The 27,822-nt window shown below is 36.3% G+C and overlaps 1 protein-coding gene across 1 annotated transcript in view; it reads left to right on the top strand.

The window, feature by feature from the left end:
• cacna1da (calcium channel, voltage-dependent, L type, alpha 1D subunit, a) overlaps nt 1-27,822 on the top strand; it is a 146,118-nt gene that overhangs the window by 66,733 nt on the left and 51,563 nt on the right. Inside the window, exons 14-32 of the mRNA XM_051675488.1 lie at nt 125-350; nt 2,123-2,330; nt 2,431-2,551; nt 2,707-2,797; nt 2,911-2,941; nt 3,022-3,052; nt 3,138-3,264; nt 4,431-4,560; nt 6,548-6,607; nt 9,834-9,940; nt 11,647-11,734; nt 11,906-12,013; nt 12,160-12,212; nt 12,535-12,681; nt 15,170-15,371; nt 17,209-17,367; nt 17,848-17,958; nt 22,660-22,743; nt 23,024-23,107. Coding sequence (XP_051531448.1) covers nt 125-350; nt 2,123-2,330; nt 2,431-2,551; nt 2,707-2,797; nt 2,911-2,941; nt 3,022-3,052; nt 3,138-3,264; nt 4,431-4,560; nt 6,548-6,607; nt 9,834-9,940; nt 11,647-11,734; nt 11,906-12,013; nt 12,160-12,212; nt 12,535-12,681; nt 15,170-15,371; nt 17,209-17,367; nt 17,848-17,958; nt 22,660-22,743; nt 23,024-23,107 — 2,168 coding nt within the window. The remainder of the gene's footprint in view (nt 1-124; nt 351-2,122; nt 2,331-2,430; nt 2,552-2,706; nt 2,798-2,910; nt 2,942-3,021; nt 3,053-3,137; nt 3,265-4,430; nt 4,561-6,547; nt 6,608-9,833; nt 9,941-11,646; nt 11,735-11,905; nt 12,014-12,159; nt 12,213-12,534; nt 12,682-15,169; nt 15,372-17,208; nt 17,368-17,847; nt 17,959-22,659; nt 22,744-23,023; nt 23,108-27,822) is intronic.

The raw sequence follows: 27,822 nt of genomic DNA, 5'->3' as shown, positions 1-27,822 counted from the left end.
TTTTGTGCCCTCTTGAAACCTCCCTAGCTGTGAATGTAAAACAATTAACCACTGAATACCTTTGTAACATGACTGCTTCACATCTTTACTGAATTCTCTTTTCTGATTGGCTCTTGTCCTGCAGATGTGGCCAATAAAGTTCTGCTGGCCCTGTTCACTTGTGAGATGTTGGTGAAGATGTACAGTCTGGGCCTGCAGGCTTATTTCGTTTCCCTCTTTAATCGTTTTGACTGCTTTGTGGTGTGTGGAGGCATCACGGAGACGATTCTAGTGGAGTTTGAGATCATGTCACCTCTCGGCATCTCAGTGTTTCGATGTGTGCGACTGCTCAGGATCTTTAAAGTCACACGGTAAGAGATAGGAGCAAAATGAAAAATTATCAAGAAGTGGACATTGAGTTTTATAATTGTTTATGTATGTTAAAGGAATAATTTACCCAAAAAATAAAAATAATTTACTCACAGTCATGTCGTGTCAAACACATGTGACTTCCTGGCCATCTTACTTGGAACACTTTCCTTCACTTTCTTCCTTCTGATACACTTAAATCTCAATGGCACTTTTGCATATTCCAACTTTCCGCGTCCTTGTTTGTTATGAGACAGGCAGGAAGCAGTGGTGTTTGGCATCATTAAAGTCAAACCTTGCTGACACATGACAAGTCATTTTCAGGTGAAGTATTACTTTAAGGAATGTGTTTACACAAGGAAAACTGATGAATTCATATAGTGCTTTTAGCTATAACTGGAAGAAAAAGCAAATAAAAGAGCAAATGAATCAAAGAATGAGGGAGCAAATCAAAGAGAGGAAACAAAAGAACGGACAAAAGAGGGAACTAACGAAAGAAAGTGAAAAAGAGCAAGCAAACAAACAAAGAGTGAACGAAAGCGCGAACATAAGAGTGAGCGAACGAAAAAGTGAATAAAAGAAAACAAAAACGATAGAGAAAGCAAATAAAAGTGCAAATAAATGAAAACGAGCAAATGGTCAAAAGCGGAAACAAATGAAAGAACAGTGAACGGAAGTGCGGACGAAAGAGCAAATAAATGAAAACGAATAAATTCATAGAGTGCTTTCAGCTCTAACTGAAAAAGACGGAAGAGCTGACGGAAGAGCTAACAAATGAGAGTGAACGGAAGATTAAGAAAACAAATGAAAAAGAACAAACATAAGAGCAAGCAAACGAAAGAAAGAGCGGATAAAGAACAAATGAATGAAAGAGCGAACAAACAAACAAGTGAACAATAGAAAAAAGTGAATAAACGAAAACAAGAGTGAACAAACGAAATAGCGAACGACAGCACCAACAAAAGAGCGAATGAATGAAAACATATGAGTTCATATGAGAGTGCTTTCAGCTCTAGCTGAAAAGGAAGGAAGGAAGAGCGAATAAATGAAAGAGTGAACGAAAGAGCAAGCAATCAAACAAAAGAGAAGGAAAGAGCTTTCCTTTTCAGGTGATTTTCAAACACTTTCCCTTCCAACCACCTGTTATAAAAAGAAAGAGTGTTCGAACTAAAGAAAATGCAAACAAAAGTGTGAATAAATGAAAGAGATTAAACGAGAGCGAACGAATGAAAGAGTGTGAATGATAGAGCGAACAAACGAATAAACGGAAGAGTGAATGAATGCAATAAAGAGGAAATGAATTCAAGAAAGTCAAGAGAACAAGACAACTGAGAACTGAACACAATTAAGTGTGTAAGGTTGCTTTGGGCACTAGACACACATTAAAGTGAAATTTAAATCAAAACTGATCCTATTTGCTTTTTAAATATACATTCCTGGTCTATTGTAGTCGATTCATTGATGCATGCTGGCGCAGTGATTCACTTGTGCAACAAACTAACTTTGCAATCTTTCATCTAAATGGAGCAAGTTAAACAATCTTAACTTGTTCCACCTTTGAAACAACTTTCCTTTTCAGGTAATTTTCAAACACCTTCCCTTCCAACCACCTGTTATAAAAAGACCACTTTCCACAATCCCCAGCCCACATTTCATCTTGTTGAATATCATGTTTCACTCAGACATACATCACATAACAGAAGTAAAATGTGTGGCAAACAGCTCTTGTTTGTTTTATTAGCAATCTCATGGTCATTTGTTTTTGTTTTTTTAGTCACTGGGCATCTCTCAGTAACCTGGTGGCATCTCTGCTGAACTCCATGAAGTCCATCGCCTCTCTCCTGCTCCTGCTCTTCCTCTTCATCATCATCTTCAGCCTCCTTGGAATGCAGGTTTTCGGTGGGAAGTTCAACTTCGATGAGACACAAACGAAGAGGAGTACCTTTGATAACTTCCCTCAGGCCTTGCTCACTGTGTTTCAGGTGTGTGTCCGCATGTACCTGTGAAGTCTTAACCAGTTAAGGATCGGTATTGGATTATTTTGATTGTTTATGTGCTCATGTTAATATATGCTGCTTTCAGATCCTGACTGGTGAAGACTGGAATGCCGTCATGTATGACGGCATAATGGCGTATGGTGGCCCATCATCATCCGGAATGATGGTGTGCATCTACTTCATCATCCTCTTCATTTGTGGAAATTGTATCCTTTTCTACTGACACACTATATATATATATATATATATATATATATATATATATATATATATATATATATATATATATATATATATTATGTAGTTTTGTGCTTATAAATGTGTTGGTTTGATATTGTGTTGTTTTGCTTAACAATGTTAGACATTCTTCTGAATGTATTCTTGGCTATCGCTGTGGACAACCTGGCAGACGCAGAGTCCCTGAACACAGACAACGACGATAAGAAGAAAGGGTAAATGAACCCTTGTAGAGGTCATTTATCACAGACTAGAGTGCCTGAATCGAGTTTCTACTGTTTGTGTGCTGCATTTTTCACTGTGCTTGTTTTCTTGTTCTTTTTTCAAGCGATGAAAATGAGGAAAATGAAGATGTCAAGGTAAATCTTTTGCATTCATGTGATTTTATGGCTGTTTGTATTTGTAGCAGGATATAACAACTTTGGTTTCTATCTTCCAGGCTGGAGAGGAGGATGAGAAGGACAACGCAGGTATGAGCTATGTGTAAATGCGATTTTATATTGAAGATGATTGTGTTTTAGTATGTATGTCCTGATGCCCTTGTCCCTGTAACAGAGGAGGATGAAGATGAGCCAGACGTTCCAGCAGGGCCCCGCCCACAGATCTCAGAACTTGTAAAGAAGGAGAAAATCACTCCGATTCCAGAGGGCAGTGCGTTCTTCATCTTTAGCAAAACAAACCCGTATGTGTCATTTTTATTGACTCAGAAATTTCAAGAAATTGTATTTTGATTTCTGAAAATGAAGCCTATTTTAGGTCCATTAAGATGTTTTGCATTGTGACATTAATTACATTAAAGGAATGTTCTGGGTTCAACACAATTTATGCTCAATTGACAGCATTTGAAACATAATATTGACTACCACAAAAATGATTTTCGACTCGTCCCTCCTTTTCTTTAAAAAAAGTAAAAATCGGTTCCAGTGAGGCACTTACAATGGACGTGAATGGGGGCCAGTTTTTGAACGTTAATATACTTCCACAAGACGTAAACAATATGCCTGTTAACATGATTTTAGAGTGATAAAATCGCTTACTAACCTTTTCTGTGCAAAGTTATTTTTTAATTTATTTGTAACGTCATTGCCATGACGATGTTATGTCAACAAAACCTAAAATCCTAAAACGACTGTAAAAATTATGATTTAAACAACTTTACAGAAGAATTCATGTAATTTTTAATACAATTATAAGCTTCACATTTCTGCTTTTAAACCCTCCAAAAAAAAGTGCCTCAGTTTAACCTCCATTTTTGCCTTTTTAAAGAAAAGGAGGGACAAGTCGAAATACATTTTTGTGGTAATCAATTTTATGCCACAAATGCTGTCGATTGAGCTTAACTTGTATTGAACCCAGAATATTCCTTTAAGCATTTAAGAAAATTAAGGGTTTCACCCCAGATTTCATTACTGTAATAAAAAAAACAATCCCTTAAATTGTAAAGTATATATACATCATAGTAATATTTTTTATGCTGATTTAAATGAAGAAAATCACTATATTATAGTATTTTGTTTTATTGAATACAGAAATAAGAATCTAATTACAATTACTATTAAGAATAATAAGGATTACAAAATAATTTAAAAATAAACTGTTCGGATGTAATGAGATTTTAGGGGAAAAATCATGTGTCCTGGGCATGTTTTAGTGAGATTCACCTACACGTACATATGGAAAAATGTATGGGGAAAAATGAGTGCTACAATGCTACCACAGACATCGATTCTTTTGTACTTTGTTAACATATACATTTCATGTCTGAATTTCTATATTGCTAATACACACGTTAAATGTTCAAGATGTCAAGACTCGATCTTTTCAAATGTTCTCTTTTCTCTCTCTTAGAATTCGAGTCGCATGCCACAAGCTGATAAACCATCACATCTTCACCAACCTCATACTCGTGTTCATCATGCTAAGCTCCGCCTCCTTGGCTGCTGAGGATCCAATCAGAAACTTCTCTGCCCGCAACATTGTAAGTTCATCTTGCAGAGACACCCACACCAACATGCTCTAGAAAGACATTTCACAGGGCACAAAAGATTATTCATGAATGTCCAAAAATTCTGTCATCTACACAATTCATTTAATTAAAACAGAACTGTAAAAGACAGTTAATTGTTACATATTAAGTAAACCTTTTTGTTGTTCTTAGGTTCGAAATCTCACCTGTGAAATTTTTTTATTTTGTTTTCTGGATAAATTTATATTGTAAATATGAAAACTAAAACTAAAGAGCATTCCAAAAAAGTTACAGATAAAGTCAAATAAATCTTTTTTAAAAATGTTGATTTTGATATTGTGAGAAACTGAGGCCTTGACAATAGGGCTGCCCCCTGATAGTCGACCAAACGTTAGTCGATGAGAAGAGTCTTGGTCGACCAAGTTTTGATTGGTCGGTTGGTCGCAGAAAAAACTCAGCTGGTTGGATGCTAGGTGGTAATATGGGGTAATTTTTGTTAAGCAGGGTTAAAGTTAAGTCTACACAATAAAGTCAGTACTGTTTAAAAAGCAACCCAGGGTGATACCTCAAGAAGTTGGTTGAGAAAATGTCAAGAGTACATTCTGCAAATTCTAGGCAAAGGGTGACTACTTTGAAGATGCTAAAATATAACACAGTTTTGATTTATTTTGGATTTTGTTTAGTCACAACATAATTCCCATAGTTCCATTTATGTTATTCCATAGTTTTGATAACTTTACTATTATTCTAAAATGTGAAGAAAAAAAATTATAATAAAGAATAAGTGTTTCAAAACTTTTGACCGGTAGTGTATAGGCTGCAGAGTTGGTCACAATAAACTGCTCTGTGGAAATAAAGCAAACTGAACTCAAACACCTCCTGAGCTGAGATGTCTGAGGTCATTTGCAGCACTCATAGATGATACTGTTCTTGAAGAAGAAAAAAATAAATAAATTCAGAAGACAGAAACAAAGAAAGAGTGAGAACCTTTTACATGCATGTGTTCCACGAGACTGCACACCTCCATATCAGCGCGTCAGACATGCGCATAGACACTTTTCTGTCATCTGTTCTTAATAATATAATAAAGTGTGTTTCTTCAATCACGTGTCTGTGTGTCTACATGCAAATTATTTGTAATATTAATTTGATAATAATAATAATAATAATAGCCTAATTATAATAATTTAATACATGGAATAACGAGCCAAAAATCATCTTGATATTGACAAAGGCATCAGCTGTTGGCGATCACTCTGACCATCATCGATCCCTGAGATCATCATCTGTCGGCACATCCCTAATGTGCATTTCTCTCTATAAATTAACAAAATGTTCAGACAGTCTCCTTGCTGGTTTTTCTGACACATTCAGAATCATTACCACTTTTGCCGGTGTTGCTGCGGCTCGCTTCGTGTGTGCGCTTGTAAAATTTATATTTTAATTATTATGATTTAGTATTTCTCTGTAATGTAGAACAGTGTTAGCAATGTTACTTATAATATTCTTTCTCAGCCCTGGAACTCAAACCATTTTCTGATGTCCCCCAATATATATATATATATATATATATATATATATATATATATATATATATATATATATATATATATATATATATATTTAAGTAATTAAATTAATATCATAAATGTGCGACTAGTCAACTAATGGCTTAAATTAACGCCTACTAGTCGACTAGGAAAATCTTTGGTCGGGGGCAGCCCTACTTGACAATGTATTGGCTAGTGAAGTTGTAAATGGTTTGCTGTGTTATTTTCTCTTTTCATATTTTCTTCTGCCAGACTTGTTCTAATCTTGTTCTTTTGTACAAAGGAAACTTCCCTCTCTGAAACATTAGTGTTTTTTATGGTGTTACCATAACAGACACCCTGGTACACCTTGGTATAATTAATGTACATACAGAATAAATATTCTCATGATAAATGATGATTGATAAATGTCTTTAATCCTTGTTAAACATGTACGTTGCTCTTTGCAGATACTTGGTTACTTTGACTATGCTTTCACGGCTATCTTTACTGTAGAGATCGTGTTGAAGGTAAATGTCGTGCCCTGTGCCTCTGTGTTGTGTGTGCTGTCTGTACAGTAATGCTGTAATCGTCTGGTTTATTCCAGGTCCTAGGCTATGCAGATTATGTCTTCACTAGTATGTTTACATTTGAGATCGTATTAAAGGTAACCCTTCGAAACACAGGCCTAGCTACATTATCTCCTTGTGTGTCACCTGCTACTTCAAAAACTACCTGGCTTGATCAGTCTCTTTCTTTTCTTACTCTTATTTTCAACCATGGCACCTCTTTTACTAAAAGACTACAAGAAAAGAAATGTACATGAAATTCCATCTTCATCAAACACACACTCGCCACAAGAGTTGTCAGGTTTTCACTCACGCCAAGTTTGAACTCAACTCCGATTGGTCAAAGTGGGGTTAAGGAAGTGTGAAGGAAATGAGTTTGGAAGAATCAAGAATCTGTCCCTCATTTAGGGGAGAAAAACACTAATTATAGTTAGATGAAACTATGCAACTCTTTGTGAAATGATAACAGCGCTGCCTCTCTCATGCCTTCATAACTGATTGGCCTGTATCCAGTCCATAAAAGAGGGGGCAAATACAACCATGCTTGGATAGAACATGGTTCAGTCTGCAATCCCCTTGGCTGAGTGCATATCAATGCAATGTGACCTCCAGAACCACAGGGGGCAGCACAATTCCAGCTTTAGCTAGATATTATTTAACAACTCCGAAGAAATCTCATTTTATCAATTTTCATTAGTGCTGATTTTGGACCAGCGATCACAAACTTAAGCTACTAGTTTTTAAAGGAATGTTCCAGTTTCAATATAAGCTCTTTTGGCATTTGTGGCATGTTGTCGATGACCACAGAAAATAATTTAAACTCATCCCTCAGTTCTAAAATATCCATTGTGAGCATTGTTTTTTAAAGTATAGCCACAAAATTTACAGTAAACATTTTGCATGTTAACATGAAAGTAGTGTGATAGAATTGCTTACTAACCTTGTCTGTATACTGTAAGTTACAGTAAATCCAATCTTTCAACTTCACCTTATGCCACGTGTAAAACTGGTAACTTTCACACGATACATGCAAGGATACCAGAAAGGAACTTGATATAGATATACATAGAGTACTGTTTACATGGAGCAAACTCAACTCTCAGGAATAATGTTTATAATGTATAACTAGGAATTTATCCACCTCAACAAGGACAATTTAGACAGCTTTACAGGTCAAATAATAAACCGTTTTAAACAGAATAATTCATGTAAGCACTTTAAATGTGCACTCAGTAATTTTTCCCCATTAAAAAGTTTTACTACTAAAGAAATGAATTGTAATTTTGAAACATATGTATAAAATCATGACCACTCACATGAGATGAGGACTCTAGTCATATCAGTAACCTTGTAAAAGCTGTTTTATTTTACATGGGGAAGGGGCACCCTCATGGGGGCTGCCATGTTAGAATCACATGACCAGCTGAATACTACTCACTTAATCTCAGTAACTGTCTTGTTATTGTACACTTTCACTCTTGGATTAAATTAATCATGGCTGATTGTAAATAGTGAATTTTTACAATGGCATCTGTAACTGAAATCTATTGATTTTGAGTGAAACTGCATCCACACCACTAGGTGTAACTGTAAGTCCAAGATGACACAAACAAAAAGTTAAAAAGTTTAAAGTACATCTTTAGCAAAAATACGAGCTTCAAATATTTCCTTTTAGACCCTCAAGAACACTGGCCCCATAGATTCCCATTGTAATGCTGCATTCCATTTAACTGTGTAAGTTGGAATTTCCAACTTCCTACTAGGTAAAATGCAATGGAATGCCCCTTGAGGTTGGACTTCCAACTTGGAAACTCATGCGGAAATCTTTAACTCCGATTTCACCGAGATGCAGGTGCATGACGTCACACAAACGTCAGCACACAGCGAGATATACAAAGTTAATGATAAACATTCACTTTTATAAAAAAATTAGCAAAAATTTGCAGAGACAGGTGTTCAAAATACAGTACGTATCACTGTCTTTTGATTATCCTACACCTGTATTGAACAATGAACAGTGCTAGAATTGCTGCATTGTTTATCAATTTGGTTGCTAGAAGATGTCTCTGGTGACAATCAAACACCTGCTAAGCCAACGGGAGCATAGCAGTTTTGTTTGCTATTACGTCATCTTCCGAGCATTTGGCAATGGAATGCTTTTATTGTCGGAGATCGGAGATATCAAGTTGGAATTTCCCACATCCATCTTTGAACGGAATGCAGCATAAGTGTGTTTTGGGGAATTTTGCTTCACAAAAATACACTTAGAATGTACTTTACAAAGTACAGAAAGATAAACCTAAGTGACAAGTCAAATTTAAATTCTGTGGTAAGTGACATTTATGCTACAAATGCTATCGATAGCATTCATCTTGAACTAAAACTAAATGATCCTTTAAGAAAATGTACTCAAACTTTAGCCAAAACTGGTCTCAGATCAGCCACCAAAAGTAACATAATGCAGTGCTTGCCTTTGTGGTTTCTGGTAGCATCTGTATTCATATACATTTAGCAGATGAGTCCTTTGCATTCATGATTTTGGAGCGATTATTCTTTGGTTTGGCTGGTCTTTTCTCTGCCTGCTGAATATGAGGTTGCAATTGGAGCTTTCTCCCCTTATTTCATTAACAGATTTTGCCGAGGGAACAGGGTGAAATGTTCTCAATGATTAAACAGCTCACATGAATGTGACAGTAAGGGAAGTTCTCATTTCAGATCGCCTAATAGATAGAGACTTTCTCTTTTTTTTCTGTTCTTAACTCTTCTCTTGACTTAAGCCATCTACTAACTTCTCCTGATCTTAATTCTCACTATCCATCTCTCTCTGTCTCTGTTTCATTCTGAAGTTAGGTTCTTTCAAAGCTCGGCAACAAACAGCATGTTTTATTGCCTGGCCCCCTTGTGGCAGATTGTGAAACAGAGCTTACTACTACATTCATGTTAACTAAGCTGTGAGGGTTTGGCGGAGTTAGCGTTAACATTTCGCCTTTAGTCCAACTCCAAGCACGCCACCCTTAAGAAAGTGTGATATTAAGGTGTGTGTATTTGTTTTGCTTTCTGTTTGGGAGTGTATATGTGTATGAGTGAATGTGTATTATTTCTGAGAGTGTGAATTGCTGTGGAATGTGTGTGTGTATTTTCTCTGCCACTGTAGGGCAAATCCTGACCATGTATTCTTGCTTCTCAGATGACAACGTACGGTGCATTTCTCCACAAGGGGGCTTTCTGCAGGAACTACTTCAATCTTCTTGATCTGCTGGTGGTCGGTGTGTCTCTGGTCTCTTTTGGAATACAGTGAGTGACGTTAGATTTCAGTTATGTTTCATTTTAATTCATGTTTAATGTAACTTATTTTAAATGTAACATCTAAGAAGCAGGAGACGTAAGCAGAAGTCTCAATTTACTTGGCCACATCTAATGTGTTTCCACCAAATGGATATAAATCTGATCTTCAATTCCCTCGCTACAGTATATGCAAATGAAACAGAGTTCACTTCCGTAATTATGCTAATGCTGTTCAGCGAATTTTAAAAAGATGTGATTTATTATTTGATTCCAAGTCACTTTATTTCTAGTTTGCCCCGTGTGCATATCTGTCTCAAGGCAAAAAATACAAACAATATTAACAATCCCCAACCAAAGCAGGCAAGCTGCACAAAATGCATAACACATAAACACAAAACACAACCCCCCAAACAAGTAGATTGTAACGGGGTTCAAGGATGGATGAAAGGAGGAAATGGGAAGACGTGGACTTCAATTCAAAAGGTAGGGTTTTAATAACAAGTCACTCAAACAGTTTCTCAGCTTCCACACATAAACACATTGACAGGCTGTTGAAGCGCGACTCTCTCTCTCTCTCTCTCTCTCTCTCTCTCTCTCTCTCTCTCTCTCTCTCTCAGTCTCTGGTGTGGTTCCTCATTATATCGCTCTCCCCATTTCTCACTGCAATCAGAAACAGGTGTTAGACATATAGCACTCAGGTGTGTGAACCCTTACCGCTTTCTCTCCAGACGAACACTCCACCACGCCTGGCCTCCACACAGATCTATCGCCAAGACTTGTGTTCTGCTGCTGCTCTGAAGAGGCATGTGCATGTTAGCTAGGTGTGCCAAATGGCATAATGCTACTGAATTAAATTTCTATGTGGACTGGCACAATGAACAGTAGCATATATAAATATATACTGTATACTTAACATACAGTATAATTAACATTAACAGTCTTATTATCTCACACACTTTGCTTCTTAAATTAAATTGAAATTGATTTTTTACTGGAAACTAAGACAAAAATACTAATTAAGAATTTTTTGTAATTGTTTGTAAAAACAAATTTGTCCAATGGGTTATACTGGTTAGTGCTGCTTTGGTGGTTGTTTAGCTGGTGGACCAGCATCGCCTTGCTGTTCACCAGCAAACTTAGTGTAACACTCCTCAATGGAAGGAGGAGGCAAGAGCGCAAGGTTTCCTGTTCAGGTAGGCGTTTAATTGTGCACCCTGTCGCTTACAGTTCCACACACACTCAACAGTTTCACAAGCAAATAGTTACTTAAAGAGTCCCACTTCATTACATCAAAAGCATAACAATATATAACACCGTGGCCTTCCTTGCGCCAATCTCTCTCCCCGACTGCTGGCGGTGTGGCTCTTTTAAGCCGCTCTCCCCGTGCTCACTGAAATTAGAGACAGGTGTTAGACATAATTTAGCTCAGGTGTAAGCGCCCTTACCGCTTTCTCTCTTTCCGGAGAGATGCTTGACCACGCCCCCGCTGCCACACTTAGCTTAACCTTTTTTGTAAAGCTGGTTGACTATGGAAGTCTTTTTGGTTAAGCTAGTTAAGAAACCTAGGTAGCTCGTAAGCACAACAGCATAAAGTCAACATATGCCAATATTTTTTGCAGGGTTAATCATTCTGTAGAGTTTGATGACATAGATTTCATCGTAATTTTTTTTAAGCATGTTTCTGTAGATGTGAACACTTCTTGTGTCTCGCACAGATCATCGGCCATCTCCGTGGTGAAGATCCTGAGAGTCCTAAGGGTGCTACGTCCGCTCAGGGCCATAAACAGAGCTAAAGGACTCAAGGTTCTGCATATTCACTTTGCTTCAATATTAGTTCTTATTAGAATAATCAAGTTTTAATGATTATTTGTGGAAAAACAGTTTTAGGGCTTATATGCCCGTCCAGCTGTTTAAGTGATTATTAATGTCTCTTCTGTCTGTCAACCTCTGACCTTTGACCTTTGTCCTCTGCAGCATGTGGTCCAGTGTGTGTTTGTGGCCATCAGGACTATTGGAAACATCATGATTGTCACTACACTGCTGCAGTTCATGTTCGCCTGCATTGGCGTACAGCTCTTCAAGGTGAGCTATGATGTACAAACAGCAAACTCTCGCTTTGTATAAGTCTCCTTTTCTCAAATCTTGTTCACTTATTATAAGAAAGACTATTATGCTTGTGTTATCATTAAAGCCTGTTATATGACCCTAACTTTCTTCATTTTCTTTAGGGGAAGTTTTATCGTTGTAACGATGAAGCCAAGTCCAGCCCAGAGGAGTGCAAGTCAGTCTAATTAAAACTTATGTTTTAAAGTCACCTGACATTAATTAGCACTACTTAATATATTGCACTTTAAGAAGAATTTTGCTTTTCTGAAGTGTCTCAAATTACTGTAATAACTAGAAGATTACAAAAAAAGATTATCATCACTTTTGTTTGTTGTGCTTTTAAACCAAATTAATATACAGTATATTAAACCAAATGTAGGGGTGTTTTTGTATTATCGAAGTCTTTTAAATACATGCATGTAAAATTCATTGCAGAAATTGAAGCTTTTATGTTTAAAGATGTTCACTTTATGAACTCTCCTCTCTCTCTTTTTCAGGGGAACGTATATAATGTATAAGGAAGGAGACATGAATCAGCCAATCATTCAGAAGCGCCAGTGGCACAACAGCGATTTTAACTTTGATAATGTTCTTATGGCCATGATGGCTTTATTCACAGTGTCCACATTTGAAGGCTGGCCAGCGTAAGCATCTTAGAACACATCTCAATATTGATCACATATACAATATATACACACTTCAATATAGAACAGTTATAGAACAACACCTTACATATACACTTGCATAACTCCTTTTATTTGCATCTCAACATAGAACAGTTATCACCTTATATAGCTTGATATAGATCAGTTATAGACCAACACCTTAGATCACATTATAGAACAAAACCTTTTATATACACCAGAGTATAGATCCATTATAGAATAAAACCTTATATACAGTATACAAACATTGATATATATCAGTTATAAAACTACACTTTATATACAGTATATATACCTTAGAATAGATCAGTTATAGAATAACATCTTATACACCTCAATATAGAACAGTTATAGAATAACAACTTATATTTACACACCCCAATATAGATCAGTTATAGAATAACACTGAATATTTACACATCTCGATATAGATCAGTTATAGAATAACACCTTATTTTTACACAACTCGGTACAGTAGATCAGTTTTAGAATAACACCTTAGATATACACAGGGTTGGGAGGGTTACTTTTGAAATGTATTCCACTACAGATTACAGAATACATGCTGTAAAATGTAATTTGTAACGTATTCCTTTAGATTACTCAAGGTCAGTAACATATTCTAAATATTTTGGATTACTTCTTCAGCACTGATAGATTGTTTCACTTGTTTTGACTATAAAAACTCTGCCAGTACAGTAAGACAAAATACACATGTTAAAAACACATTCTCTGAAAAACCGAAATATCTTATGCAGTGTTGTTTCTAAAACAAGATCAGTCAAATTGATCTTGTTTTAAGGATTTTTAGATATTTTTACAGGAAAACAAAACAAAAATGATTATCAAGAATATGATTTATGCCCTAATATCAAAGGTCTTACTAGAAAAAAGAAATTATGATCCAATGTGAATTTTCTTGATAATAAAATATGATCGTGCCTGGTAACGTGCATGTAAAATGGCTAGAAATAGCATTTTAGCTTAGCGTGAAGCTGACAATTTTCACAAGGTTTATTTCTATTTCTTCTGCTCCAAACTTACTTCAAACTTACTTCTCTGTCTGCTCGTATGATAGTAACACATCATAAGAAAGTGTTTCACCGCTGTTCAAATGCACTTTGGATCGAATCATTTATATGTATAAATGTTTTCCATCTGAAAGGACTAAATATTAAATGAAACAAATGACAATAAAATGCAAAGTAATCTCTTCAGTAATCAAAATACTTTTTGAATGTAACTGTATTCTAATTACCAATGATTTAAACTGTAACTGTAGTGGAATACAGTTACTTATATTTTGTATTTTAAATACGTAATCCCGTTACATGTATTCTGTTACTCCCCAACCCTGGATATACACCTCTTAAGATCAGTTATAAAATATCACAAAATATTTGCACCTCAATATAGAAAATGCATAGAATAGCACCTTATAGTGTAAACACATTTCAGTGCAGAGCAGATATAAAATAACACCTAATATATACACCTCAGTGTAGATCAATTAAAAAAATAGCATCTTATATATGTACCTCAATATACGTAGATCAGTTGTAGAATAACACCTCATTCTGTATATGCACCATATTATAGTTCAGATATTGAACCTTTATACTATGCTGTGCACATTCTATATACTGTGTTCAGTATACAATGATATAAACTCATACTGTATGAAACTGCAAATCAGCATTAGGCTGCAATATTAGTGATTTTTCAAAGAAGAGCTGAGAGTGGCCCCATTTTAGTGTGTATTATTAAATAGCAAATGTTAGTTCTTTCTTTTGCTAATTCTTGTTCTGGCAGTAGAGTGCCTTTGTTGAAAACCACAGGGGGAAATTAATGAGTGGTATAGGAATTTTTGTGTTTGTATTGACGCTGTGGGTAAGTGCCACTGTGAACAGTATCACGCTGTCTCTGTAATTACAACAAAGAAACTTAAAGTGTTCAGTTAGTTACACACTCGCTCAGCTCAGTGTCACATTGCTGACACACACTGTGACAGAATGATGGAAAATAGTTTGAAATCTTTTTTTGTCCCCAGAAGTAAAAAAGAAAAATGGAAGCAAAATTGCTGAAAGCTTGCAACATCCACAATCAAAACTAAGACTAAATAAGACTTTATTTTCTTTCATGGAATGCTGAAGAATATTAATGCTGCTGTTTTGTGTACAATGAAAGCATATAGTGACCAGGAGATGTCAAGCTCCAAAAAGAACAACAAAGCACCATGTAAAAGCACCATAAAGCAGAGGTCAAGATTTCAAGTGAATACATTTGGTCTGATCATATGTTCTTTTATCCTTTTTGGAGTTTGACAACCCAAAAATACAGGTTTGGAAAGAGATGAGGGTGTGAAAGTGGTATCAGAATTTTCATTTTTAGGTGAATCTATTCCATGAAGTACTTTTTCCTTGGCTCTCGTTATTATTGTTTATTTCTTCTCATTGTCTTTCCTTAGGTTGTTGTACAAGGCCATTGACTCCAACCGTGAGAACATGGGTCCCATCTACAACTACCGTGTGGAGATTTCCATCTTCTTCATCATCTACATAATCATCATCGCATTCTTCATGATGAACATCTTCGTGGGTTTTGTGATCGTGACCTTTCAGGAACAGGGAGAGAAAGAGTACAAAAACTGTGAGCTGGACAAGAACCAGGTGAGAGGAGACATAAAAAGATTATGTGGAACATTGGCTCTGTTTCAAACTCAAGTGAGCGGCCTACATAGACATCATTTGTATACATCAGATATGCGCTCTCCTTGTTTTGGCCAAAATCTCAGACATCATTGTATTTATACTTTATGCATTACATCGAGCTCAGTGAGAATTGTCATTCAAGATAACAGACTGGCACCCAAGTCAAATTTGAACATAAATAGAATTATTCTGCTCTGTTTATGCAATTTAAGTATAACTATTTATTCAGTACTAAATAGTATGGATTGAAAATAATTACATCGAATTAAAAATGGGGCTATTTTACCCAAAATTTGTGTGTGCTATTATTTTTAGGGAGTTGTTAATTTAGCAACATGCTAACGTCAAACTCTACTGGAATCAACTATAAGTGGTTAGGATGCTGACTTAAAGGCCATTCACACTGAACACGTTAGTGTCTGTCCGCACTCTTTTTCCATAGTTCAGCCATGAAAACTCTCAGAAAGATTTATCATGTTAATGTTGGTATGAAATATTGATAGGATATTGATCTTGGCGGACTAGCTACTGCTGTTGCTGCAGAGCAAGTACTGAGACTTGCTACTGTTAGAAAAGTTAAGCTTGTGGAAATGCTGCTGCTGCACAATTAGACAAAATGCAAGACATGCTGCATCGAGCATGTAGGGCACGCCTGTGGAAACCACCTGAGCAAATAGCATTTTTTGAGAAAAGCTCTCACAGCGTGCTGCTGTGAAACTGGCTTTTCTGTTAAACTGAGCAATTTAAATGTTAGACAATGAGAGAAACACAAGTTGATTGGCTACCCGATTACATGTTAAAGGACCAATCAGCTTACACCATGTGAGCCGATTGGCTTAACATGTCACATGTAAGCAAGCCAACTGGCTAACAGATAACAAGTTCAAAGAACATATTAGCTTGCACCCCACAGAGTTTCATGGCTGAACTTGGGTCATTATTTCTATGTAAATATGCGGTAGACAGAGCATCAGCGTCTCACGCAGGAGTGTTATGTTTTTTAGGCCACATCCATACTAATACATTTTTGTCTGAAAACACATTGATTTTCCTACGTTTATGTACCTCTCATCCACAGTAGAATGGTGTTTTCCTCCACCGAAAAAAGAGACTCTTGAGTACAAACGGATTAGTGTGGATGTAATTGTCGATGTTGTGTGAAGTTAAAAAGAACGTCAGCTTATAAAAACAAGTCTCAAGACATCTGCGTTCTGTTACGGTATATGCATTGTGCTCCGACTAGCTTTTTTTAGCGCAAGATCATGTGTGGTCGGAATGGCCCTTTAGAAGGTAGTTGCCTATGTAGACAGTAGACAGTGAGGCAGCTCACTAGGGTTTAGTACAGAGCCATTGTGTTTTATTTTTTTTTAACATTGCACTATATACTGTTGTAACACAGTTCAATGGAAAGGAGGAGGAGAGAACCGGCTTGATAATATAAATAATAGTTTAATGAGAAACTTAAACAAAAAGACACACACACAGGTGTCGGACAGCTGCCTGTAACTCTCTCTCTCTGTCACTCTGCCGTCTCAGGTCAGCTTTATCCCTTTTGGGCTTCATCAGCCTAATTAGGGGCCGGGTGTGCGGAATCACGACCAGTACATTTGAATAAAACAATACAAATTCTATTGTTTTCTCGTTAATATATTTACATTTGAATTGTGCCATACACATACTATGACTGTTGGCTCATTCCTTGAGCTTTACTAACATACTGAGTAAAGCATTACCTTACATGCATTGGCAAAATTAAAAAGCAAAAACATGAACAGTTGATCTGTGTCGTTCTCAGCGTCAGTGTGTGGAATATGCATTAAAAGCACGTCCTCTGAGAAGATACATCCCAAAGAACCCGTATCAGTATAAGTTCTGGTATGTAGTGAACTCCACCGGCTTCGAGTACATCATGTTTGTGCTGATCTTACTCAACACCATCTGTCTCGCCGTGCAGGTACCGTTCTTTATATTATCCTAGATGATGTCCTCTTATTTTATGGTTTATTAGAAGTGTACTTTCTTGCTTAAAGTTCAGATAGTTGTTGAAACGTTATAATTATTAAAAGTTCTATGCTTTATATGTTATACATTCATACATGTAAGTTGTAAATCATTGTGTTTTGTTAGTTCATTTTTATTAGCCATATGAGGTATGTTGTAAAGACAACATTAAAAAGGCACTGGCAATGGATTTAACTTCCATAATGTGATGTATTTCCAAGTGACACAGAACATTCAGTGGGAAATAGTGTTAGGTGGAACTTAATTATCCATCTGGATTAAAGTTGATCATGGATTGTTGGCTGATGATATTATTGGTTAATTTTATTTTTACACACACATTTGAAGTTGGTTATGTCAGTAGAAAAGTTGTTTCAGAGGCAGAAAAAAATATGATATTTGATTTCTTAAGTAAATTTCTTTTGCCCTCTAGCATTACGGTCAGTCTGAGCTGTTTAACTATGTCATGGACATTCTAAACATGGTCTTCACTGCTGTCTTCACTGTGGAGATGGTACTCAAACTGATCGCTTTCAAACCCCGGGTGAGTCATTTAAACACATACACACAAACAGATGCACACCTACAACATATCATTTCTATTATCAAAGCTGAATTGTATAATTTCTACAGCACTAGCATCATTGCATTTTAAATGCAAGCGGTCTCCTACATTACCTTCCTTTGCCCCACTTCCCACTTTAACACTTGCAGGTTTGTGTTCAGAAGAAGGACAGAATGCTAGTAAGCGGCTCAGTGTGCAATGCTGCATATTTTGCCTTTTCTGTGTGCATTGACTTGCAGTGTCTTCTTAGACTAATTTAGACACTGCATGCACATAGTCCATAAACTGGCAACAGCATGGTTCTTCCTTTGTGCAAGATAAATGCATGATAATTGTTTTTTTCAGTAGTTTTATTTAGTACATTTTCCAAATTAAAGGCCTGTTCAGATCAAGAACAAAATGTAAAACCAAAATAAATTGACAACGAAAGCCACAAAACCATATGCTAATACAAATTTTGTGCACTTTTTCTGACGTGATATTTCAGCAAGATCAAGTGATATTGATTTTATACAATGGTTGCAAACAAGTAAATAATATGGCTGTCGATTTAATGCATACATTCACTGTGTTTAATTATATAAAATAATACGTTAAAAAAATGATTAATCATGCAATTAATCATGTCCCCAGACCGTAATAAGGAATATTCCTACCATTGGAGAAATTCAAGCTTGGAGTACCACCTGTTTCCAGCAGGGGGCAGTAAGCAAAACTCCAGCTGTATAGGCAACGCACAGCTGTACAGACAACAAACCACTAGGGATGGGTGATACGATTTTTGATCCGATACCAATAATTTCAAGTCCAATATCGTCGATACCAATACCGATACTTCTATTAAATAGATTTCGCGATTTCTTGGGATAAAATGGGTAATTTAAAATATTATTTTTAGTCATAATTCAAGTCATGTTTTTTACATTTGTGAGCCTAAACAGAAAATTATTAGACTTCTGTTTTGTTTACCCTTACAAAAATGAACCATGGTTTCACTACAATATTGCTGTAGTAAAACCATGGTTTCAGGCCAAAAAACAAAACAAAAAAGCAAACATGGTAACTACAATATTACTTTAGTAAAACCATGGTTAACTATCGCTGTGTCTGAAACCACCCCCTATCCACTATATTTCGGGTCTCCGCCATTTTGTAAGAGTGTCTGAGTTCTGCTGTGTCTCATTTTGAAGGCTGCATCCTCCGGAGGTCACATTTGTCGGCCGCATACGTCATCGTGGCTGTCTCATTTCAGAAAAACGAGTAGGACACTCCGAATGCAGCCTTCGAATGCGACATTCTTTCACGGGAATTCAGAGGATGCTCGAGGTGTATCCTTCATGGGCACTCACAACCCACAATTCTTTGCTTCAGCGGAAATGTCTAAAAAAAATTATGCCAAATTGCCCAAAAATATGATGTTCAAACAAGTAAGTGTTAATTCCCAAGTTAACGTACCTCAGTAGATGGGTGCAGAGTATATAATATGTAGAATTATAGTAATATATAATTAAAACAAAGTATTATAGACTAAAAGTACACCTGTAAAATCTATTTTCTTTTCTCTCTACATCATTATAACGCTCCTAAAATTTACCTCATACATTCCCTTCCAAAGGGACTTTGTTCCCTTCTCACTCAAAGCGCTCGTGCCTGTTAAAGAGTGGCTTACTATAATAGCAACCATGATAAGATCTATTTCCGTTTGTTCTACGAGGCTGACTCGTTTAAACGAGGCATGTATAAAGGAGGACGCTCCGTATACTGCTGCCTTCAAAGGACATGTCCTACCTAGCGTGTAGCCTTCGAAATGAGACATAGCTTGAGTGAGCCACTCATTCCCTACTTTTGTTCACTCATTCTTACCCACAATGCACTCTAATAATTCGACATACACTCGACGACGGTTAATTGCCCATAATCCACAGCGGAGAAGACGCACGAGCTGGGTGTTTACTGCATCCTTCACTCCTGCAATGTTTTATTTCATGCTGAATGTATTAAATTACTTTTTGACATATCATTACTTGATTCAAATAACATAATAAAATAAAGAGAGGCAAAACATACAGATACATTTTAAGATGTACACTTTATATTTTATACAGAATTTGGTCACACTTTATATTAGGTAGCCTTAACTACTATGTACTAACATTAAATACTGTACATACAAGACTATGTATTTACTGTGTAACTACATGTTGTTCTTAGTTGAGGTATGGGTAGGTTTAGGAGTAAAGGTAGGGTTAGTGTTAGGATAAGGGTTTAGAGTTAGGTTTTGGGGTAAGGGTTGGGTTAGGGTTAGGGGTAAATTTAACTGTGTAACTACAAATGTAATTAAATGCAAGTACTTTAAATGTAATTACAATGCAACAACATGTATGTACATAATAAGGACATTGTATCAAATGGTTAAGTACATAGTAGTTAAGGCCACCTAATATAAAGTGGGTCCCAGAATTTTGCCATTAAGCTGAAGAATTCTTTATTTACTAAATAATTCACTGAGGTGATATTATTTTAACTCAGGAGACAGCACTCAGTGGAAATGATAATTCTGTGGATGATTTAAATATTCGGTTATAACATGTAGGTTATGATAACTTTGGTGCTGTTTATGGTCGGATGAGGGCGCTATGCACTCAGAAACACTACCCAGCTTGTATTGGAGTTTAAAGATACTAAAGTATAACAAATAAATACAACAATAAGATGTCAGCATCCAAATTCACTCACTCATTTTGTTCACTCACTGCTGAGATATAGTGAATGAGTGAACGATTTCGGACACAGCCTATTTTTTTTTTTTTTTTGTATTACTTATTATTAATAACAATTACACACAAACTCATTATAAGAAATGTCACCTTTAGATATGTTGTTATTTTAGTGTGAATTTACTCCAGAAGCTGTTTCTCTGATTTTCTATCATTACAAGGCACTGAACCTTCTTGTTTGAACGAGCCTTGTGATGGCACAAGCGCTTGTCTGCTTGTGTCTTTCAGCATGCATGTTGAGATGAGCGGAAGAAGAAAAGTTCCCATCCTGCACAAGTATTTGCTAATATAGCCTAATCCTTTTTATTTCACTTTGAAGCTTATGATTATTGTACATGTTCATGGTAACCAAATAATAATATCCCTAGTTTGTTTAAAAAAAAAAAAAAAAAAGGTTAGAATCGATATTTTTGTGTGAGGATCTATATTTTTGATACAACATCAGTATCAGATTGATCCTAAAGTATCGACTTTAGGATCGATCCGCCCATCCCTACAAACCACACTTACAAACAGCAGACAGCACAAGATGAGGACGTTTTTTTGCATTCAAACAGCTGGATGGAGCACAATTCCGAATACAGGGATCTTAAGACGTGTTTTTCTAAGTTCCAACTACGTTTAACTTGACACGACAACCTAAAAACACTGTGTTTATGATCAGACACAACCAAAGTGAGAAGCTCCAAAAGCATCCGTCTGATGCATGTGTACATTGACATGTCCTTAGAAAAGTATATAATAAATCTATCTTGGACAGATTGATGAATTCAATTGCAAAATGGATTGCTGTGGACTGTTGGCCAATGATAGGCTTATGTTTAATGCAACCCGATCTCACAAGAATTCATCACAAAAGTACGAGGTGGCAAATTCGTACCGATTCAAGTTATACACCCACCAAAGAGAGATGCTTCCCTCTTGTCCTGGTAGTTCACGATGTGCCGTTTGTTCCATGTTAATCCAAAACTGTTTTTGTAACTTATAATATATTGCCTTCTAAAGCCAATTTTTGTATTGTCTTATCACTGCTTAACTCGTCTGCCACAATAATATAATGCATTCTAATTATCTGAATTATTATGTTGATAATATATATTATATTTATAATTATTTTAATATAGGTATGGTATTATAATTATTTAATCATCATATATCGAATTACTGTTATTTGAGGGCCTTTCTCAGCAAAGATAGATATATATATGCGATTAATTACAATTAATTCAAATAATTAATCAGCATATCATGTAATTGGTTCGATTACAAAATTTCATAGTTTAACAGCCCTAGTAAATAAAATGAATTGTTTAAGACAAAAATTGGTCAGTTAGTTCTCCGCCAGCAAAAATAGCTCCAAAAGAAGCCAAATCATCAAGCACAGCTCCATTCTCTGCACTGCTCTCAATAATCTGCTTTAAACAAATGGTGTTTCGTTCATAAATGAATCAGTGTTTTTGAATGACTCTTTTTAGTGAACAAATTATTCTTAGCACTTCCATTGTTTTGGTCGTGAACGATTCTGTGTTTTTAAGCAAATCAGTCAGAGTCAATGTTAGAATGACTCACTCGTGACATAAAAGATGCTCATTTGTGTACTGGAGTAAATATGTATTCTCTAGAAATGGTCATTGAAAGAATCAGTGAATAAAATCAAAATGATCAATGAATCAAAGTACCCACCACTATTTGCTCTTGTCAGATATTTGCTCTTGGTGCGAAAAGGCCTATTAATTTAGTTTGTGTGTTAATTGATACAGTACATTAATAGTAGTATATGAAATAGCCAATAAAGTTTTACACTAAGAATTCCTGCATAGTCACATTACTAATGCCAATTATGCTGATTGCTAACCAATCACACATATTATATCCTGGCCGTCCACACCCTTGCATCTCTCAGGGGTATTTTGGGGATGCCTGGAACGTCTTTGATGCTTTGGTTGTGATCGGCAGCATTGTAGACATAGTGCTCAGTGAGACTGATGTAAGTAAACCACAGTTTAAGACCCTGTCCCCTCTTATATCTGCTGACAACCACATCTTAAGACATCTTCAGTCTCATACAGACTCAGATTTCAGCTCAGGCTGAGCTACTTTTCAATGACAACTTGCTTCCTTGACTACTGAGATCTAATTTCTTTATTTCTTTCTTGTCTTACCCTATGTGTCCTCCACAACATATGTTTCTACTCTTTAATTTCTCTCTTTTCATTTCTTTCCCCCTTTCCTCTCTTCCTTGTGTGTGGTGATCTCTTTATCAACAGCATTATTTCACAGACGCATGGAACACGTTTGATGCCTTAATCGTTGTCGGTAGCGTCGTAGATATTGCTATCACTGAAGTCAACGTAAGTACAACCGTCTTCTCTTTTCTAAGTGTAGACTTGCAAAAAAAGTCTGATCTACTTATGCTTATATCTATGCCCAACACCAGACTACTGTGCCAGACACCAGTATTATGTGTTGATCATTTACTAGATGAGTCCACGAGTTAATTTTCCACTCTAGGTTACCACCTTTTATAGGAATAGTTCACCAAAAATGTTAATTCTCTCATCATTTACTCACCCGAGTGCCGTCCCAGATCGCATATGACGTTCTTTCTTCTGCTTAATGCAAACAAAGATTTTTAGAAGAATGTTTCAGCTCTGTAGATCCATACAATGCAAGTGAATCGGTACCAACATTTTGAAGCTCCAAAAGCACTTAAATGCAGCATAAAAGTAATCCGTACGACTCCAGTGGTTAAATGCATGTCTTCTGAAGCTATATAATTGGTGTGGGTAACAAAACAGATCCATGTTTAAGTCCTTTTTTACTATCAATCTCCACTTTCACATTCTTCTTCTTTGTTTTTGGCAATTCTTATTATTTATGCACATCGTCACCTTCTGGTCGGGGCTGGTCAAAGGTGGAGATTTATCGTAGGTAGGTCTTGTGACCGAAACATTGCAATAAAATGTTATGATGTTCTTTGCAAGCTAAGGTAGTGTGCAGGATTTTTTTCTTTTTTGGCTTTACTATTGTATGTCCTATGCACCTACAAACTAATTTTCAGGTGTGCAAGGTTATTTGGTTATTGGAGATTTTAGTAAAAAAGAACTTAAATGTTGATCTATTTCTCACCCACATCTATCATATCACTTCTGAAGACATGGATTTAACCACTGGAGTCTTATGTATTATTTATGCTGACTTCATGCGCTTTTTGGCGCTTCAAAGTTCCAGTCACCATTCACTTGCATTGTATGGAGCTGAAACCTTCTTCTAAAAATCGTAATTTGTGTTCGGCAGATGAAAGAAAGTCAAACACATCTGGGATGGCATGAGGGGGAGTAAATGATGAATGTAGAATTTTCATTTTTTAGAACTATCCCTTTAATAGTTAAAAGAGTTCAACAAATTGACAATACATTTTCACAACAACAAACATTTTCCCTGTCAGTTTTTAATCCTCAAAATGGCACCACACATTTTTTTGCAAGGCTTCGCTCTACTGTATGTTGTCTTGAGTTATTTGTGTTGTGAATACACTAATGTCTAACATTAATAACTTTAACAGCCACTCTGTTTCTCTCCCTTGCTTATCTGAAATAAAACAACACCCGGTGAACCCAGGGGACTCTGCTACTAAGAAAACATTAACTGAAATCTGTTTTTGCTTTACTGTTCACTGTGATATGAGTATTTGTGTGGAACATGAATCAGTGGTATCAAATCCAAATGTGTCAGAATGCTGTGAGAACTGCAGAAATCCATCAGTTGGTTTCTCTAACGCTTGTTCTTCCATTCTGTCTCCATAGAAACTTGTAGAGGCAAGTATGGCAAGATGTGAAGCTTGTTTTTATGCTTCATAATGACTTTATTTTTACAAAGTGTTATGAGGCCAAACATGTCCTTGTCAGTTTGACAATATTGTGCTGGTTTAAGAGTTGTCATATTGTCATCAAGACCAATCTAAACCAAAAGAAAAAAACATACTTGTGTCTTACTGATTTTGCATGATAAAAGTAAAGCTGAGCTTTACTAATTACAAGCCAAATCAGCATAATATATGGTTTGTTTTTGAGGGCAGGAAGGTTGATGACTTGTGCTCCACCACTTTTCAGCATCAAATTTAGTCAATGTGCAGTTTTAAATGCCATCTTTCTTTGTTTATACATTTTTAATCAATCCATGTCTCTTTGAATCAAATATAAATTCACTTACCTGAAAAGCAAGTTGGATTGAGAACACTTAAAACACTTACAATAATACCTAAACTTACTATAAGCTTTTTTATATGGAGACACTTTGTTGTTGACTATGATGATCAAATGCTGATCATGAAGAGGGTGATGCTGGAAAGCGGTGGAGTGTTCCTTTAAGAGCCATAACAAAGTTTTTCTGTGTGGTTTCTTTAATGGTGCTACAGTGTTTATAATCCTTTATCTCACAATTACTGTCCAGTTTCAGACATATAGTATGATGTAGGAAAAACTCACACTTTGTTACACGTGTCTGCTTTTAAGTAATTAAGATACTATGCACAGTATGTAGATAATAAATCAACAGGTAATTATTGATACTATTATCTACACTATCAAGCTGAATATTAGTTTCATATCTCATCTTACACCCCTGTCACTCTGCTGTCTGAGCTACAGTGCTATTTCTCTGGAGTTCTTACATGTCCCAACGTCCATATATAAGTCTATATATGTGTATATTGTCCCTATAGGTGTTTGTATTGTGGCCATTTTCATTGGTTGTGTAGTTGTGCATTTATTTTCTACATGTGTGTGTATGAATGTGTACATTTAATGAGAGTATGTGTATATTTTGCTAATAGATTTCAGTTTTGTGTGTTTGACTATGTGTAAGAGAAGATAAGAGAGTACTTGCGTCTTGTCTTTGTATACGTATGTCTTTATGCTCCTTTTTTATGTTCTTTTCTAGATATATTTGTCTTCATCTGTCTTGGTGCTTTTCATTGGTGATAAAACTATCAACGGGTTTCACAAGGTTTTCTATCAAACGTAGCAGCACTTCTAGATCCCTGTTGTGTTTACAAATTTAAATTTGCCTATATCTCTTAATCATCATTTTGAAAGCCTTATGAAACTTTTTATCACATATTGTTTTATTTAGTAGCTTTTAAGCTTGCTAGATTCAGCTATTATAGATATAAAGCCTTAGATCCAACAGCAAGTACATATCATCCATTTATACTGTGTTGTGTCTTGCTGTCTGATCTACTTATGCTTATATCTATACCCATTAATACCCACTCAGGGGTATGTGTGACTTTCACCCAATCTTGGAGTGGTTGGAGTGACTGGTTTGCCCATCCCCTGTTGCATGATATGTAGCTGCTAACATTAGCTTCATTTTCTGCAGATGGCGCTTGGCCACCCGCTCCATTCCCCTCCGGTCAGTGCCCAGGCGGTGTAGTGCTTGTTGAGTTTGAAATTTCTCTCTTTCAAAACCTCCTTCTCACCTCCAGACAGAATGGCCCTGGAGCTCAGAGCTGATTGAAATAAAAATCTAAATAACGAAGCTGAGTGTCCAATCACTGGCAAACCAAGTTACGGATTTTATTTATTTATTTATTTATTTTTATGAAATCACTTTGCCTTATGGCATCCACAGAAACAGCTACCATCATTAAACAACTTTAAAAGTTTACATTTTATTGCTAAAACTATGGAGATTTGGTATGGCATTTTTTTAAATTTATTTACGAAACCTGCTGCGCAGTCATTCATAAAAACAAATTCGTTTTGACACCAAATCTATAAATGGTTGTTCAGTGCTAATAGATGGAGTTAAATTTATGTGTGTAGATGTGGTGTCTGTCTGCTGAGTGACTGTCTGTGTCTCTGTTCTGTCTTTCTTCAGTGAGCTCTTAGAGCTCTGACGAGTGAGAACTTTAGTTGAGCAGGTGTGTAGAAACAAGCCAGGCTGCATGATCCTGTTCAATTGCTCTTTTCCTTTTTATTTATCTTTCTTACTGCTTATTGCTGATCTTTCTTCCTCCTATCCTGCCCTCTTTACTTCTTTCCATCCATCCTTGCTTTTATTCTTCCTTCCCTCCCTCCCTCTTTCCTTCCAGATTCTTCCTTCATTCCTTACTTCCTTCTTTCCTTCCTGGCTTCCTTCAATCCCTCTTTCTACCTTCCATCCATTCTACCTTTCTACCATCTTTCTGTTGCGCTTCCTTCCTTCTTTCATAATTTCCTTCTTTTCCCTTTTCCTTCCTTCCATTTTGCCCTTCCATTCTGCCCTCCTTTTTTCTCTCCTTTTCCTCCTTTCTTCTTTTATTCCTTCATCTGCATTGTCTCTTACTGTTCTCTCTTGCATTGGATTGTTAGAGCACCCTCGTGTGGTGACTCTTTTGCAGGAAAATGCATGAAGATGCCACAGTGCTACTGGAATAAAGAGCATTGTATTGCTGCTATTGCGAGCAAGTGTGTTTGAGAAAAACTTTAAATATACACTGGCGGCTAAAGGTTTGGAATAATGTACAGATTTTGCTCCTATGCAAAGAAATTGGTACTTGTATACAATGTATAGTCAGGACATTAATAATGTGAAAAATTACTATTACAATTTGAATAAAATGTAATGTAAATTTAAACTACTTCAAAGAGTTTTCATCAAAAAATCCTCCACATGCAGCAATGACAGCTTTGCAGATCCTTGGCATTCTAGCTGTCAGTTTGTCCAGATACTCAGGTGACATTTCACCCCACGCTTCCTGTAGCACTTGCCATAGATGTGGCTGTCTTGTTGGGCACTTCTCACGCGCCTTACAGTCTAGCTGATCCTACACAAGCTCAATGGGGTTAAGATCCATAACACTCTTTTCCAATTATCTGTTGTCCAATGTCTGTGTTTCTTTGCCCACTCTAACCTTTTCTTTTTGTTTTTCTGTTTCAAAAGTGGCTTTTTCTTTGCAATTCTTCCCATAAGGCCTGCACTATTTGCATACCACTCTCCCAAACATACAGGTATAAAAGGAGCTGGTATGCAACCACTCATTCAGATTTCCTCTTCAGAGCCGAACGGTCGATGCTCACTG

Source organism: Myxocyprinus asiaticus, chromosome 37 (assembly GCF_019703515.2).
Source record: "Myxocyprinus asiaticus isolate MX2 ecotype Aquarium Trade chromosome 37, UBuf_Myxa_2, whole genome shotgun sequence".
Taxonomy (NCBI): domain Eukaryota; kingdom Metazoa; phylum Chordata; class Actinopteri; order Cypriniformes; family Catostomidae; genus Myxocyprinus; species Myxocyprinus asiaticus.
This window is presented reverse-complemented; position numbering and strand designations above follow the sequence as displayed.